The following is a 19219-nucleotide window of genomic DNA, read 5'->3' as shown; positions in this document are numbered from 1 at the left end:
CTTCTTAACATTAAAAGGATTTGATGCTCACAGGAAACTGCACATATTTTGTAGGAAATTTTGATGGGAGATCAGTCCATGTAAAGGACCTTTCAACGTACTGCCAAAACTCTGCGAATGCCAGCCAAATGTCACAAAGCAGGTACTTGAGCTAAAAAACCATTGTATCATAAATTCAAACAATTATTTTACCTTTCATTGACCAAATTTTAACAGTGTTGTCCATGCCACAACTTGCAATGCGGTAAATATCAGATGGATGGAAGTCCTGAAATGAAAAAAAAAAAAAAACAACAATATATCTACCATTCCAAATCTTGGAAATTTTGGGTTAGCTAAGAGAAATTTCAAAGAACTTACAACACTTAGAACTTCATTTCGGTGGCCACCAGCCCCTGCAAAAATAAGAATGCAAATCCCAGTGTGTATATTCCACAATCGCACTGATTCATCCTGTGAAAATTTTAAATAAACCTCAAAAACTGATTATGCATACAGGGGAGCCATTATGACCAATGAATACTTTGAACTACCTTGCTAGCAGATACCACAAGTGAAGGTTTCAGTGATTGAGTCCTTATTTCATTTACTGAATCCCCGTGACCAACAAAACTCTGCAACATGCAAGCAAATGCTTTCAACGTTGGCTATCTACCTTCAAAGTTAAAAATAGTTATAGGTCTAAGCAGCAAACTTGATATGCATCAGTATTGTACTGAAATTGCTTTTCGAAATATGATCAAGAATCAAACCAAACAGCCATACGTTTCAGATGCAACTGGAGACTATTTCTTAGCATTTTAAATAAAGGAATGAGGACAGCACTATTTCTTAATATTTTAGATAAAAAAATGAGGGCCGGACTATAATAATCGTTGGGTTGCCTCCATTGTAGCCGGAAGGTCATGAATTCAAATCATGAAAACAATTATCATTAATGCATGGTAAATATTGTTGATAACATTCCCTCCTAAAGCCTGCACTGATAGGCCCGTTTTACTTATAATTCTAAGAGAGGAAAAACTAACTTTGATATGAATTTTTTTTATTTTCAAAAAGAGATTTCAATCCAAGTAAATTGACTAAAATATAAATAAACAAATAAGAATTATTTACACTTAACTCTCATCGCTTTACCGCAATGAGCGCATAAATCCAATATGACTTAACAAAATGTGGTCAACTTGTCTAACTAAAGTGTCACCATTATTTTTTCTATACAAGTTGACAGATAAAGTGCAATTCCATCATTATCATCATAAGCTTAATCCCAACTATTTTGGGGTCGGCAATACGAATTATCATTATCAATCATTCTTGTTGAGTGTTATATGATGCGCTGAACCTATTCATGGGAGGATCCCCACAAAATTCAGGCTGGGCAATTGCCCACCTGAATTTTTTTCCCTAATATGACCCATCTTGTGTTGTTTGTCCATCCATCCGAAGTTTCGAACTTTTCGTCTTCGGCATTGGTGAATTGCACACAGCCTTCGGCGTTGAAGAGGTAGTCGTTCTCGCAATGGTCGAAGCTTCATGGCCCAACAAGCAAAAGAGGTTGAAGCCTATGATCTGTTCTCCCTCTTCCGATTCCCCTCTCTTATTCATTTTCCCACCAAAGACGAAGCTCTGGAGGACCGGAGCTCCCTTCTCTATTTGTGAAATGCCTCCTTCCTCCGACTCTTGCCTTGTGGCTTGCATAGGACGTGACCTCCTGCCCTAGCCGAGCCAACCTACAGGTCTCGCCGAACTCTAGTTCCGACCTCCCGCGACCTGTGCGATCAAGGCTGAACATAGTAGCTCCAGTGCTCCATCGACGATCGGCACTTTTTTTCTCTTTCCTCTCGACAAGTAGTTATACTCCCTCACTTTTCTCTCATTCCTTTTCCGTGCACATAGATATGTATTAGTTTACTGCTTATGTCATTTTCGCAAACTATCTCTATATTGTCATTTTGTTAAAAATTGCTTAAGGCATGCTTCTAGCCCAAGCTAAGAGATGTCGAGAGGTACTTCTCGAACACCTTCATTTTTACTATTGATTTTTCAAGTTTTTAAAATCTACATTAGAACCCACTGGTCTTTCCTCTAGCCTTTGCTTCTCTCTTCGAAGCCAAGTTTCCCCTTTTCGTGGGCTTTCTTTGTTTTGGGTCTAACAAGAAAGTAATTAGCTTCCTGCCTTTTATTTGAAGTAATTTCTTTTAGCAAAACTTCTCGTAAATTTGATTTTTTCCATATAAAATATGAAACTTCGACCCAATATCGATTATTAATTTTGGACTATAAGATAAAGGGCATAAAATTAAAAATAAAGTAAAACGATTTTCTAGGATTAGATGGGGGTATTTAAAGAATATTAACAAAAGTATTTTTGAGAGTAAGATTTTAGATCTTAAAATTTTGTCTGTGCATGAAGATGCTAATATTATGTAGGAAAAAGTTGCTAGTGATATTAAGAATATTGCAAAAAAAGTGCTTGGAGTTTCGAAGGGAAAAACTTCTAATAGTAAAAATAGTTGGTGTTGGAATCCAAATGTGCAAGAAAAGATAAAAAAATAAAAAAATTTGTTATAAAAATGGTTTAGATGTAAAAATTCTGATAATTGAAAAAGCTATAAAGAGGCTCATAAGGAATCTAAGAAAGTTATTTGTGATGAAAAGAGCTTAATTTCTAATAATTTATATAATATATTAGATACTGAGGGAGAATGATATATATATATGAAGTGTATTAAGAATGAAGATCAAAAAGTAATTTTCTTATAAGATGATATTCAACAAAAGTGGATGAGATATTTTGCTAAACTTTTTAATGAAGAGAGTGAAAATACGACTGACTTTAGTGACTTTAGCACCCTAAATGAAAATAAAGAATTTTGCTTTTATCGGCGTATTAGTAAAATTGAAGTTAGAGAGGCTTTAAAGAAAATGAAGCGTGGAAAAGCTGTTGGATATGATGATATTCCAATAGAGATGTGGAAATGCTTAGGAGATGAAAGAATTTCTTGGCTTACTAAACTTTTTAATACTGTTTTGAAGACTAAAAAGATATCAGATGAGTGGAGAATAAGTGTATTAATTCCTATGTTTAAGAACAAAGGTGATGCACAAGAGTGTGCGGATTATAGAGGAATTAAGTTAGTGTGTCATACTTTAAAATTATGGGAGCGAGTTATGGAGCATAGGTTGCGGCATGATACTATGTTTCTCAAAATCAATTTGGATTCATGTAGCCGACCCCATGTAGTGGGACAAAGGCTTGATGTTAATGTTGATGTTGTGAAACTTCAAAGAACCAAATCAGCCTTAATTTTCAATTATTACTTCTCTGAGTTTTTGTATTAAATTCACATGCACCTACATCACATTGATGAGTAAAACAACACCGATTTTTAATTCAGACACAATGATTTCTGCAATAAACAGTTTTGTTAATGAAGACCTTACCTTGGTTAAGCCTTAATTGACTAAGGTTATTTTTTGTTAACCATGATGATTTAGGCCGGTTGATAGAGAAAAAACATCAATTTTATATAGATTCATTTTCAAATAATATAAATTAAATAATGAATGCAAATGATGCAATTTTATAGGTAAATTATTAATTATTTTTAAATTCATAAAATATAATAAAATAAAAGATTTAGTTCAGAATTTTAACTTATATATATATATAAGTCTGCCCACCCTCAAAAATAAGTTTGGATCCACCCTTGCTTCATTAATCATTTTAAATAATTTATTTTCCCCCATGCAATCCTTGGTCTACCCATTTTCCATCATAGTCATTGGAGATAACAATTTTATCAACTTGTTTGTAGATATTCAATTCATCTGTCTATTTTCAAACACCTTATCTTCAATAAATACCTCTAACCTTTCCTCACCATGTTAATGAAGATAAGTACTACTCCTACCAAATATATTTAAGGGCGAGCTTATTGTTTTCTTTTTCCTTTTTCACTCCACAAATTAAATATTCTTTTCCATATTGACCAATCTTCTAAAAACATCACAGATCAAGACTTTGTCCTCATCTCTAATGCTAGAAACAGCCTCCACAATGTCAGCAATGTTAACATTGCCGCTGTCATCAAACAGACTTTAAAATTATAAATTGGAATATCTTAGGATCATGTCATGATGAGGATAGTCAATCTGACCATTTACCTCAAAGAAGTCCATGAGACGAAGTTATCCTCATGATTCAAGCATCTTCTTGTGAAAGGATTGAAATGATCATTTTCTTTAAAATTTTAATGACCTAATTTTCTAGATGTTGATTGTTGATGATAGCAATTCTTGGATCATAGTGTCGAGATTGAACAAGATGTTGTCTAGAGTACATAGGTGCAATCCAATCATCAAGAGAACATACAAGAGAAATCGAAGCTCCAAAAGTTGAACTATTGGATTAATTTCATATTACAAAGACTAAGGATGAGTTGAATATTTTAACCTTATTTCGTTAAATTTGTATATGAATTTAAATTCAAATTTGAGAATTTGAATTTGAAATTAAATCAAATAATTGCTGCAAGAATTATAATTCAGTTGAACTTATCAAAAAATTATAAACAAGATTTTCTGTATTTTAGGAGTTGGTTTAAGAATGGATTAGATCAATCCCTACGGCAACTTGTTTATTCAAAGGCTCAGCAACAAGGAAAAAGGAAAACCTCTCTAAAATTTCTTTCTTTTCATTCCTTAATTCCTGTCCTACTCTACCGAATTCCCTCGATTATGTTCCTGTAGCTAATTGTTGAGTCCCTTCCCCATTTCCTATACTCTAGGCCGCTATTTGCTTGCTGTCATGTGATTCTTATTGGTACTGCTATGGTGCATGTTCCTGGTTACCTTAGCTTTTGCCTTTGAAACAGCTTGCAGCTAGTTCAAGTGGCTACTTCTTTCTGCTATTGGGTGATGTATTCTGTTGTAAGCTTGTTTTGGGGGTGTTGTTTATGGCTATAGGCTTCCTGTTGGTTGTTTGCAGCGTTGGCTTACTGTCCAGCGGAAGAAAATTAAAACATGGAGAGAGAACTTGTTGTCCATAGCACTGATGAGGCCAAAATAGAAAAAGTGATCAATCTACAGCATGAAAGAAAACTCAATATACTTTTGACTAGCAGATCAATAAGTAAACTTTTAGGAAAATTTCTGAAGCCTTTCAGGATCAGTACAAGCATCACATTTTAAGCTTTACAATAACTTAGTGGCTAGCTACAGATAATTGGAGCCGCCATCGCCTTCGCCATCATGACCACAACCAACTCTAACATCCCATGAATCTCCCCAAGCTCATGACTCATGTAGCATGTCAAAAATCTCCTTGTCACCATGCTCTTTAACTACAACTCTGGTACCATCAACTCGTACAGCTTGAAGTAGATTATTGGACCTTCCATCTCCTTGGCCATCATGACCACAACCAACTCTAATATCCCATGAATCTCCCCATGCTCATGACTCATGTAGCATGTTAAAAATCTCCTTGTCACCATGCTCTTTAACTACAACTCTGGTACCATCAACTCGTACAGCTTGAAGTAGAACTAGCTGGAGTGGAGGGGTTGGCAATCAAGCTGCTTTTTAATGGTGGTGAAATGGTGAGAAAAATGACAAGGTGGTCAAAGATTATATCCTTAACTGGGGTAAAACTTAGGCTTTGTTTGGGATGGCTTTTTTCTTGCTTCTTAAAGCAGCTTTCTAACACTAAAATTTTAATTTTTATACTAGAAAGCTGCTTTAAGAAGCAGTAAGGAAGCCGTCCCAAATGAAACCTTAGTCCTCCAACATTAACGAGAGCTTTCCTCAAATAGCTCTACGATGATGAAAACATGTCCTTGTTCTAAACTAAGCTCAGGCTCCTATTCAATGATAACTACATCTTGAGAATTTGGTTTTCAAGCTAGGCCTTGGCAATGAACTGCTCCGGTACATCTATGGTAATAGCAGGGAGGGAGAAGGTCATGGGCTTGAACAATGGTGACATAGATGTAACAGAGCATGGACGCATTTGTGTTCGGGGTGGTGGTATTGAGGTAAAATAGTAATGTGGTGAGAATTTTGAGGCAATAAAACAAAAGAAAGAATGTTTTTTTCACTTCTTTTGTTAACAACGATAGAAAAAAAATAGTAACATTTTAGTGAGAAGCATATGGAAGTTAATTATAAATACTTAAACCATATGGGGATTTTATGATAAATACAATAAAATGATGAGGATAATAATCACCTCATACAAATATTACCTTATGTATCTTCTCTGTACCAGCATTTATGATGCGGATAATACCATTGCATCCACCCGCCACTAATAATGGAGTTCCATCAGTATCACATGCCCAACTCAAAGTGTAGAATGACTCATCCTTCTGTCGAATACAACATAAAAAACATTAGAGCATATATAATCCATATGCTTCTAAAGACCAATTTTGATGTGAAACAATGTGATGAAACAAGAATTGCATATACGAAATTGATAAATTATGAACTTTGCTCGGCTAAGCATAAATGGGTGCGTATTCAAGTTAGAAATTCGAAAAAATTCATGGAAGGCTAAGTAATGACAAGTTATTACAATAAAGATTAATAGGAATCTCGCAAAATTACATCATCAAATAAAGAGTAGAGTGAATGGCGCGTAACAAAATCCACAGTTTAAAATCTAGATCATCCACCTCGGGATCCCTCACACTCTTGATATTGCTCGGCCTAGCGGAGGAAGATTGCAAACAAGCTTAGGGATGCCACCAATAGACACGTGATGCCAAGGGGGCTAGTCGCCGAGGAGGAGCCAGAGTTGGAGGCACGGGTAGTCATCCGATGATCTTCCACTCTTCAATAAGTTGTTGCTCGTCGAGGACGTCCGCCAATTGAGGAAGGATACGGTCAACGTATTCCTTGACAGTGTTCTCGGCTACGAATCCGGGGTCAAAAAAGGGTGACCGGATAACGTCGATCTCCTCGCGAGAATTGAGAATAAGTCCGTGATCAACTTCCGGATCCGCCATTCATGATCAAGAACGGAATTGATATGTAGAGATGGAGTAAAGGTGGAGGAGCCGCCACTTAGGGGAGTTGGCCAAGAGGAGGAGGGGGTTGGGTGAGATCTCGAGTGGGAGGAGGTGGAGAGGGGAGGGGGCGGCTAAGTCTAGGATAGGGTTTAGAGAAATTAAGAGAAATCTGAAATTAATTTCAGATTAAGTGAAATCGGAGGGAAAATATTTGGGTTTTGAATTTCAAATTCCAAGTGGGAATGGGAGATTTAAGAGGGAAAACCAAAATTTGAATCCCCCTATAGGCCAGCAGCATTGAGAGAGGAGGGAGGGGATTGGGGAGGGAGTTAAGGGTTTCCTAATCCATCTCGGCAAATTATGGATGAGGAGTTCAAATCCAATTTAATTTAAAATTAAATTGAATCTCATTGGAAACTTTCCTAATTTGGCTTTTGTCAAATTTGGAAACTTTGGAGCTTACTTTGAATTTCAAATTTGAAATTAAGTGGAAGGGCGTCGGCGGTTGAAATAAGGAAGGGATGGTGGAGGGGAGGCCGGCGGCTAGGTGGTTGGTCGGCAGGTGGGGCGGCCAAAGAGGCTGGCGGGATGGGGAAAGGGGCTCGGGTTTGGGAAAAAAAAATACAGTGCTTTGGTTAGGAAAGGCCGGGGGGGTGGTTGATTGTGGAAGAATTGTAAGTTGGGGAAGAAAAAAGATCGGGGCCGTGAACCTTGGAATCCACCAACAGTTGACGTGTCTTGCTATCACCCTCCTTGGATTTCTCCTCTCATGAACTCACTTAGAGATCAAACAAAGAACATAAAATTTCATTTCATAATCATCATCCAATACAAAGCTAAGAGACCTTAATATATAGGCCTCAATGAAAGAAATGCAGAAAGACACAAATGCCCTCGGGGCTACAATAACGACTCACTACCCATAGGGGTAAACTAGAGAAATAGAAAATAAATAAAATATAAAATATATCAAAAGTACAGGCTCTGGATCGTAGTCGTCGATTTACGACTCCGACAACGGTACACATGTCGAAATCTTGGATTGATGTCCTCATCATTCTCCCCTGGTGGGAGAAAACTCGACCCCATCGAGTGAGTATCTCTAGAACTCTCGTACCACTCCAGTAGGTCTGGGTCCAATCTCTGCAGCTCATCCCGGTCGATCCACACGTTCTCCGTCTCCGGCTTCCCTACCAATTGAACTAGATACCTTTGGCGACCACTGTCTTTAGTGGAAATAATTTCGTCACTAAGGATTGCCTCAATCTTCTCCGCAGTGGTAAAGTGGGAATGTTTGGGAGTGGAGGTAGGCTGGTTTCTCACCAGGTAGGGTCACACAAGGCTCAGTATGTAGTGGATTAGTAAGGTTAAACTCCGGACTCTCAAATGCTACAGGATCTTCAACGTTCAACGTTAAACGTAAGATTAATGTTAAAACCTTCTGGAAGGTCTAGCACATAAGCATTACTATTTATTTTGAAAGGTCATGCACTTCTCGCATGTAATTTATTAACGGCCCCTTGCGGGAACTGCTCCAGACGAATCCGAACCATTACAAAGTCTCCCACTTCGAATTCTTTAAATCGTTTCTTGAGGTCCGCATTACGTTTATAGTTAGCATTGCTTTGTTCAATCTTTTTATTAATTTCCTTATGCAATTCTTGTATATGTGACGCAAATGCAGATGCTAACTCAGATGCTCTAGACTTATGATCCATGGGGATTAAATCTATTGGCTGTCTAAGTTGGTATCCATACACAATTTTAGCTGGACTCAGACCCATGGTTTGGTTAACGGAATTGTTATAAGCAAACTCGGCAATAGGCAACTTAGAATCCCAATATCTAATGTGTTCACCTACCAGGGTCCTAAGGAGGTTGCCCAAGCTCCTGTTTACAACTTCCGTCTGACAATCCATCTAAGGGTGGAAAGCGGTGGAGAATTGAAGTTTCATACCCATTTTGAACCATAACATCTTCTAAAAATAGCTAGTGAATTTAACGTCTTGATTCGACACAATGGTTTTAGGTAACCCATGAAGTCTGACAATTTCATCAAAATATAATTTGGCGATCCTAGAAGCATCAAACGTTTTCAAGCAAGGGAGGGGATGCGCCATCTTGGAAAATCTATCCACAACCACACACACGGAGTCGTGCTTTCTAACAGTCTTGGGAAGACCGAGGACGAAATCCATACTCACATCTTGACAGGGACAATTGTGTATATGGAGTGGTGTGTAAAGGCCAGTGTTCTGTTTTCTTTGTTTGACCAACTGACAGGTGTGACACCGTTTCACCAATCTGCTAATGTCCCATTTAAGACTCGGCCAATAAAATTGATTTTCAAGGGCAACGATTGTCTAAGTTTGGCTGAAGTGCCCAACTAAATCACCAGCATGTAGTTCCCAAACTAGAAATCCACGGAGGAGGAATTAGGAATACAAAGTTTCTGGGATTTAAATAAATAATCGTCTTCAACTAGGAAATTAGCAATGAATCGATATTTACCCATTATCAGAAGTTCATATGTTTCTTTAAAATCAAGACAATCCTTATAATCTTCTCTAATGCGCCCAAATCCAACAACTTCAGTCCTCATCTCGCGAGTAACCATCATCCTACAGCTTAAAATGTCTGCTACTTTATTTTCGGATCCTGCTTCATGTCTTATCATGTAGGTGTATTCTTGCAGGAATTTAACCCATCTTCCGTGTCCAGCATTAAGCTTCTTTTGTGAGTTAATATATCGTAATGCTTTATGGGTTGAAAAGATAACAAATTCTTGTGGAAGAAGATAATTTCTCCAATATCTAAGGGATTGAATGATCGCGTAAAACTTCTTATCGTAGGTCGAGTACCGTTGCCTGATATCATTCGACTTCTCACTAAAATAGGCAACAGGGTGTCCCTCTTGCGACAAAACTCCTATACCAATACCAGATGCGTCACAGGTTACTTCGAAAACCTTAGAAAAATCAGGAAGACGCATGACTGGGGCCTCGACCATTCTCTTTTTGATCTCCGCGAATGCTTTAGTAGCAGCTGTAGTCCAATGGAATTCTCCCTTTTTTAGGCAGTCAGTTATGGGTGCCACTATCGTACTAAAGTTCCTAATAAACCTCCGATAAAAGGTGACTAATCCATGAAAGCTCCTAACATCTCTGATATTTTTTGGTTCAGGCCACTCGTTAATCGCTCGAACTTTCTCGAGGTCAGCAGATATTCCTTGAGAGGATATGATAAATCTGAGAAAAGTGACACTGTTAGTGACGAATATACACTTTTTTGGGTTTACAAACAATTGTTCTTTCCTCAAAACTTCACAGACTTGCTTCAGATGATTTAAGTGATGATCCACCGAACTACTGTAGATTAGAATGTCATCAAAATAGACCACAACAAATTTTCCTAAGAACGGTCGCAACACTTGAGCCATAACTCTCATGAATGTACTATGAGCGTTATTAAGGCCAAACAGTATAACCATCCAATTATACAACTCAACTTTAGTTTTAAATGCCGTTTCCATTCGTCCCCGGGGCGGATTCTAATTTGATGACAACCGCTCTTAAGATCGATCTTAGAAAAGAGAGTTGCTCCGGTCATCATGTCCAATATGTCATCCAAGCGTGGAATGAGGAAACGATACTTCATAGTAATCTTGTTGATAGCGCGACTATCAGCACATCCTCTAGGAGCCATTCTTTTTGGGTGTTAGAAATGCGGGGACGGCACATGGGCTTAAGCTTTCTTTGATAAATCCCCTTTAGAGCAGATCGTCAACTTGCTCTTTTAACTTGGCGTGCTCCACCGGGTTCATACGGTAGTGGGGAAGGTTGGGTAGTGAGGCTCCGGATACTAGGTCTATAGCGTGCTGGATGTCTCGTTGAGGGGGTAACTGGCAAAAGTCTCATGGAGCGGATGGACCTCTTCCAGGACTGGTTCTCCTAGTTCCTCGTTGGTTTCATGGGCCACCAGGGCGTACATGGGAGCTCCTTGGTTAAACTCATTTTCCACTTCCTTCGCAGTCAAAAGGTGTAATCCTTTGTTTGGTTTGACAGGGGTTGGTTTGACCTTCGTCTTATGGGGTTTTGGTTGTGAGTATAAGCTTGATTTTCTTGCCGTTATGCTCAAACACAGGTGTTTGTTCTCCCATAAATATGGACATCGTTGTCAAATAACGACGGGCGACCAAGGATAATCTGACCCACGTCCATGGTCAACACATTGCACCAAATATTTTCTTGATATCCAACAAACTCTATGGGAATAAGGCTTATATCCTTAATTTTTATGGCAGTCGAGTTAATCCAAGCAACCTTATACGAGTTCAGGTGTGGTATCGCTTTTATGTTAAGTTTGGATATCATGGCTGAGGAGACGGCGTTGATATAACTTCCACTGTCGATGATGACTTTGCAGTTCTTGTCTCCGATTTTAATAAAGGTGTTGAAAATTGAAATACTTCGTCAATTGTCACTGGGTTTGGGTTGGGACAATGCGCATCTAACAACTTGCAAATCAACAGGATTTTCTTTGTGGAAGAAGTCCTCTTCATCGTCAACATGATGGGTCAAGTCAGTCTCAGGTTCTTCTTCTTCGATTATAGTGACCTTGCATAGACTAGAACACTGCGAGATAATGTATCCATATCCATGACACCTATAACCTATGATGCACCAACATTCCGCTTAAAGAGGGTATGCAGTGTCGGACACGTGTCGGACACGGACACGCGTCAGACACGACATGAACACGTGTCCGACACGGCATTGGAGTGTCGTAATTTAAAAAATTAAAATTAAAATCGGACATGCGTGTCCGACACACGTGTTCGGTTATTAAATGATAAAATCGTCCGTTCTATTTAGCCTTTTCCGCGTGTTCGACATTCGGTATCGCTTAGTACATGCCCGGTACTGCTCAGTACATGCTCGGTACCGCTCAATATATGCTCGGTACCGCTTGGTACATGCTCGGTACTGGTAGGTACATGCTCAGTACCGCTCGGTACCGTTAGGCACATGCTTGGTACTACTAGGTACATGCTCGGTACCGCTCAGTACATGCTCGGTACCGCTCAATATATGCTCGGTACCACTTGGTACATGCTTGATACTGCTAGGTACATGCTCGGTACCATTAAGTACATGCTCGATATTGCTAGGTACATGCTCGGTACCGCTCAGTACATGCTCAGTACTGCTAGGTACATGCTCGGTACTGCTAGGTATATGCTTGGTACTGCTAGGTACATGCTCGGTACTCAGTTCATATGTATGATCGATTTGTTAGCAAAATGAGCTTTCCTGCTTGCAGGAGTGGATTAGGTGAATGTTCAAAAGAGTCATCTGTAGAAACTGATACGCCTTTATGGATTCATATTATAAAGTTAGGAAAAACCTTTAAAGGAGGAGAGAATGTGTCATTTAAATGCAATTATTGTGATGGCACCTACAAAGGATCTTATTCTAGGGTGAAGGCACATCTACTTAAAATTTTTAGCCATGGAATAAAAATGTGTACTAGACATTTTGTACTAAACATCTTTATGTTATAAGCTAAACAAATTATCATGAAATTGATTTATTATTGCTTGTCATTTTTACTATAATATCACCTTAATTTCTATATATTATATTAAAAAATTATTATGCCGTGTCCACGCCGCACCCGTGTCCTATATTTATAAAAATTGCCGGGTCCCGTGTCCGTGTCGCCGTGTCCGTGTCTGTGCATCATAGCCTATAACACTTGGTTCCAGAAGTGACTTTGGGAGTGTCACACTCGGGAATCTTACCTCTGAAATCAGGGCGAGGTTGAGCTGGGCTAGCAGTTGGTCGGTTAACTATAGAGCCTGTGGGTTTGTTTTGGGTTTGACTGGAGGAAGCTCTATATGGGGTTGGGCGGGAGTTTAACTGTTTGGTGTGGGAATGGGCCCTAGACTCCTCGAGGTGAAGCACAAGACTACAGGCTGCTTCTAAAGTATCAACTCTTCTCGCAAAAAGCTCATTTTGGAGATCTTCCCTAAGGCCAGCTCTAAACATGGATAGGAGTTGAACAGGGTAGTGGATTCCTCGCTGTTACAACGAATCATGAAATCATCAAAGGCGGATCTTTCACGGGTTTGCTTCCATGAGTCAGTCTATTCCATTTATCTAAGAGCTTAGGATAGTAAGACGGAGGGAGGTACTTCTGCTTGAGCTTTTGTTTCATAGTTTGCCAGTCAATGATGGGGTGCTCACCTCGGGCTTCGCGCATGTTCTCAAGGTTCGTCCAATACTGGCTAGCTCGACCTATAAGCTTCATCTCGGCAAACCTAACTTTCCTAGCTTCCGAGATGCTATACCATTTGAAAGAACTATCCATCCCTTTGAGCCAATTCAAAAACACTTAAGGGTCGAGGGTACCATCGTAGGAAGGGGCATCTATTCGAATGTTCTTAAGCAACTTAGCATCGTTATCTCTCCAAGGAGTTTCATGTCCTACGGGGTCCGTATTGGGTCTAAGGTTATGGCGATAGTGACCCTGCGGTGGCCCATAATTAGTCCGGTTTCATCACCATAAGGTGAATGTGGCCTAGAAGGTGTGTAAATCGCGAGGTGTCCTGGCCACTCAATGTTATCAAGTTGCTCACCTGTTTGGCATCTAAAGTTGGCTAAGTCGGTTTGGGTGTTCCTAATTTGCTGAGTAACCATCCCAAGTTGGCCCACGATGAGGTCTAGAGTCGCTTGAATGTGCTCCGGATCAATGGGTAGAAGTTAGGGGATGCTAGGGGAGGCAAAGGGATTAAGGACAACACCTAGACACTATAGTTATATGCTCCTAATGCCTCTAAATGATGTAGTTTTTGTGTGGACAGCAAACTACAGCAATTGGTGAACTTGCCTAGGTGTATAGGATGGGTTTTAGGAAGTGGACAGCACCTAAACACTAGGTTGGGGGTCACCTAAAGCTCTCTAAACGCTGCAAAAAATTTCTGGACAGAAAATAAACACTACAAGTTGAATTATCTAAACAAATGTAGGCATGCAAACAAGCATATGGTTGGTTACGTAAACTCCTAGGATGTTTTCTAGCATGTGTTACCTATGCCTATCATGCTCTGATACCAAATATGATGTGAAACAATGAGATGAAACAAGAATTGCATATACGAAATTGATAAATTATGAACTTTGCTCGGCTAAGCATAAATGGGTGTGTATTCAAGTTAGATCTTCGAAACAATTCATGGAAGGCTAAGTAATGACAAGTTATTACAATAAAGATTAATAGGAAGCTTGCAAAATAACATCATCAAATAAAGAGTAGAGCGAATGGCGCGTAACAAAATCCACAGTTTAAAATCTAGATCATTCACCTCGAGATCCCTCACTTACACTCTTGATATTGCTCGGCTAAGCGGAGGAAGATTGCAAACAAGCTTAGGGATGCCACTAGTAGACACGTGATGCCAAGGGGGCTAGTCGCCGAGGAGGAGCCGGAGTTGGAGGCACGGGTAGTCGTCCGATGATCATCCACTCTTCAATAAGTCGTTGCTCGTCGAGGATGTCCGCCAAGTGACATCGATCTCCCCGCGAGAATTGAGAATAAGTCTGTGATCAACTTCCAGATCCGCCATTCATGATCAAGAACGGAATTGATATGTAGCAATGGAGTAAAGGTGGAGGAGCTGCCACTTAGGGGAGTTGGCCAAGAGGAGGGGTTTGGGTGAGATCTCGGGTGGGAGGAGGTGGAGAGGGGACGGGGCGGCTAGGTCTAGGTTAGGGTTTGGAGAAATTAACAAAAATCTGAAATTAATTTCATATTAAGTGAAATTGGAGGTAAAATATTTGGGTTTTGAATTTCAAATTCCAAATGGGGATGGGGGATTTAAGAGGGAAAACCAAAATTTGAATCCCCTTATAGGCCGGCAGCATTAAGAGAGGAGGGAGGGGATTGGGGAGGGAGAAAGGGTTTCCTAATCCGTCTCGGCAAATTATGGATGAGGAATTCAAATCCAATTTAATTTAAAATTAAATTGAATCGCATTGGAAACTTTCCTAATTTGGTTTTTGTCAAATTTGAAAACTTTGGAGCTCACTTTGAATTTCAAATTTTAAATTAAGTGGAAGGGGGCCGGCGGTTGATGGAAGAGATGGTGGAGGAGGGGAGGCCGGCGGCTAGGTGGTTGGCCGTCGGGTGGGGCGCCCAAGGAGGCCGGCGGGATGGGGGAAGGGGCTCGGGTTTTGGAAAAAAAAAAGGTGCTTTGGTTAGGGAAGGCCGGTGGGTGGCTAATTGGGGAAGAATTGTAAGTTGGGTAAGAAAAGAGATGGGCCGCGAACCTTGGAATCCACCAACGGTTGACGTGTCACTTAGAGATCAAACAAAGAACATAAAATTTCATTTGATAATTATCATCCAATACAAAGCTAAGAGACCTTAATATATAGGCCTCAATGAAAGAAAAGCAGAAAGACACAAATGCCCTCGGGGCTACAATAACGACTCACTACCCATAGGGGCAAACTAGGGAAATAGAAATAGAAAATAAATAAAATACAAAATATATCAAAAGTACAGGCTCTGGATCGTAGCCGTCGAAATCTTGGACCGATGTCCTCATCAAATTTAATCCAAAGAAAGCACATCTAATAGGCAAACCAATTATGCAGCAAATATCAAAACTGAAATTATATGAAAATTATCAGAAAAGAGGCACATCCTGTGCCCAACAAGAACAAGGAACTCAAGGTCTACTATTCTTTCAAATGAAACAAAAGCACATTCTCATCTTGAAATTTCATGAATTTCGCACACTACTATATTATATTATGTAAATTATGATGAATGGTCTTGATTTATCAATTATAAACTGCAACAACGAAAATTAATCCAAAATAACTCTCCTTCAAAAAATAAATCATCCATATAGGAGAATAGTAATACATCTTTGTATTCTATTTCATCGAGTACAGATTTACTCGGTGAATTAAAACAAAAGCTCTGCAACTACAAATATGCTTTATTTTCTGTCAGATCTATCACAAATATGTGTCAGCAAATTTCGAACAAACTCAAGGAAAGAAAAGTGAGTAATGTGAATATCATTAACTATCCGAAAAAAGTTTTAAAAAGGCATTGGAAAAATGCTGATAGCAATAATGGTGCTGATGAAGACAATAATAATATGGATAAAGCTTAACTAATTAAATCAATAAAGTAGTATAATAAATCAATCTCATGATAGTGGCATTGATCATCACTAGCTAAACATATGGTGACAGTCCAATGGATAATCCCCCCACTTTTGGTAAAATTACTCTCTTTTGTCTCTGTTTTCTACTAAAAACTACTCACACAGCTTCGTTTTCAAAGAGGAATGTTCCTATAGACATTTCAAATGCTAGGAAGCTAGATTTCCAGCATTTGAAACACTAGATGTGATTTTCTGAAAAAATATTACTAAAATCTGAAGGCCCCTACACATTTTAGGGTTCATTTGGATGCTATTAGATAAGAAAATCAGATAGAATATCATGATTTCGTTCTTACATAAATAATGTGTGAAATTGAAAATCACTATATTTGAGAGGATTTTGAGAGTATTTGTGGAGCTCAAAATCAATTTGGATATCTAATTACACATAACCAAATGATGGGTAATTTTATCACTTTTCAAGATGTGTTTTCTTACTTCAAGCAACGAATAGGGCCTTATAAGCACAGCAGCACGGACAAATCAGAAACACAACAGAAACCAAATTTCTCACATACATCTTCATCAATGTAAGCTTGCAGCACAGCGATAAGTCCCCCTTCAAGGCATCGATAAACAGTTACCTGCAGGAAACCACATTCAGCAAAAAAAAAAAATTTCGGGCAAAAGTAGACGCATTTACGTAATAGCGACCACACCCTAATGTAAAGATCTTCAACATAAACCCAAAATAGCACAATTTGTATGTTTCGTGACGAGGAATCCTTTGAAAATCAACAAAATCTCATCTTTTGATTCCTTTGATATATCATTATTAAATATTTCAAGAACGAGCTAAAAATTTTTAGGGGATGGATTAAGATTTATGGAGATGGGAATGCCTACTCGATTACCGCCGACGGTGGCGAAGACGTCGTAGTATCGCGCGTCGACGAAGTTGAAGGCGATGGCGTAAAGGGGGCGCTTGCCCTCGTGGAGTCGGTTGCTGACTCGGTACTCCCTCTTCTTCGACGGCGTCAACGAACCTATTGCAGGCTCGCAGCCCAGACCGGTCTTCGCCATAGATTACCCACTCCCCCCTACTTCTCTTTCGCCGTATACGTTGCTCGTTCTTCGCAGTTCTTACTTTCAGCCCGCGACCCTTTGCCCTCTTGAGAAGTTCTCTCCAACTGGCAACATAATTCGCTCTACGATATTTAATTTTCTTTCAGGGAACTATGCAGCTCACTTTGATGGCACTTAAGCTAAATGCATCACACTATCTCTATCTTTTTTTTTTTTTATGAAATGCAAAAGTTGCATTAAAATAAAAGAGTAAACAAACTAATACAAATTAGGAAGTAAAAACTAATAGATCCTTGATCAATAGAAAAATGATCCTTATTGAAAGCATATTTGTTTAAATAAAACTTATTATTTTTGAAATGAAACCCACTGTTTCCTATCTTAAAACCGTTGAGATGCAGGGGATACCAAAGTTTTAAATAACCCAAGGGTTAGTTAGTATCCCAGAGTTCCCATCCAGTTAAAAAATAGGATTTAGTATTGATCCCATAATCAAATCTAATAAGTTTAAACGCCCCAAGATCTAACTTGGAAAGAATGTCAATCTATTTCTCAAACAATTTACCAGAGTTATCTAAAACCTTCAATTAAACAATCCATCAACATCTATATAAAATTTAAAACATCAATATACAAGTTGATTCATATCTCAAAAGGTCATGTACAATACTCAGGAACTACACTACAATCACCAGTACTGAAATCTATCCTGAGTACAAAAGAATCAAAATCATCAAAAGACAAAAACCTAAAAATCTGGATCAATTCCTATCTTCTGCTCCCTTGCCCTGACCTGAAAATATCAACCACATATAATGAGCTTTACAAAGCCCAGCAGGTCACCTAATACCTATAACTGAAATCAAAGCACGGCGATGCTATCAATATGCATGTCAGTCAATCAAATCAATATCAGTCAATGGTCAATGAGTCTATGCAGTGGAAATCAAATCAGTAGTCGATGCAATCCGAAAATCAATAGTCAATAAAACCAGTCAATGCAGCGGCAGACGATCGATAAATCAATTCAATAAATCCATGTCAATCTCGAAGAAATCCGTACATAATAGGAACTCAATCAATCCGTCAAATCAATCGCTATCAAATCAAATCAATGCGGCCTAATCAATACTATCTATTCAATGAAATCAAACGAGGAAAGCAGTACGATAAATCTCAATCTATTCTAACAGTGAATCCATGCAGCAGTCAATACGGTGCAGAAACAGTAACAACAATGAATCTATATGCAAGATCAATAAATCCATAGGCAGTAGTAACAATGAATCTATAAGCAGAAATCAATGAATCTATAGGCAACAGTGTCAATAATTCTATACTATTCATGTCCATGCTATCAATGCAATATCTATATCCATCCATTTCTATATCAATGCTCAATGTCGATGCACAGCAATCAATCAGTAAAATTAATGAAATCGTACGATCTAGTAAATCCAATCAAAGTCGATAAAGCAGGAATCTATAAAACAATGAATCCATAAAGCAATACAGTAAACATGCAATTCAATACTATATACTGGACAAGTATAATCAACTGGCTATGTTGCTGTTGTAGAATCCATATTGCTGTTGTAGATATCCATACATTGGTTCTATAATAAGAGTAGCCACTCTTTTCGCCCGTCGGCATTTCTATAAACTCCTTATGACTCCCAATCGTTATATCAATGATCAATGGTTTAAAGGAAAGCCCGTCGGCCCACCATCCTGTACAGGTATCAATATCAATCTCCAACCAATGTTCAACCAGGCTATACGTGTTTCCCAGTATCAATAATCAATCAATAATCAATTCAATAATCAATATTATGCAATCTATAACAATCATATCAATAATCAATAGCATATCAATCTAATCTATCAATTCCAGAAAATTCGGAAATCATACGAAAATCGGGCAGCGTAA

General features: G+C 38.7%; 1 protein-coding gene across 1 annotated transcript in view; it reads right to left on the bottom strand.

Annotated features, from left to right (window-relative positions):
- Positions 1-17442, bottom strand: part of LOC110093816 (polycomb group protein FIE1) — a gene marked incomplete in the record, with an annotated part of 26068 nt that extends 8626 nt beyond the window's left edge. Inside the window, 7 exon segments of the mRNA XM_020818855.2 lie at positions 44-111; positions 193-268; positions 361-453; positions 534-614; positions 6252-6374; positions 16782-16847; positions 17110-17442. Of these exon segments, the coding sequence (XP_020674514.1) occupies positions 44-111; positions 193-268; positions 361-453; positions 534-614; positions 6252-6374; positions 16782-16847; positions 17110-17286 (684 nt within the window).
- Positions 17443-19219: the final 1777 nt, after the last annotated feature.

Source organism: Dendrobium catenatum, unplaced genomic scaffold (assembly GCF_001605985.2).
Source record: "Dendrobium catenatum unplaced genomic scaffold, ASM160598v2 fragScaff_scaffold_1067, whole genome shotgun sequence".
In the NCBI taxonomy this organism is placed as follows: domain Eukaryota; kingdom Viridiplantae; phylum Streptophyta; class Magnoliopsida; order Asparagales; family Orchidaceae; genus Dendrobium; species Dendrobium catenatum.
This window is presented reverse-complemented; position numbering and strand designations above follow the sequence as displayed.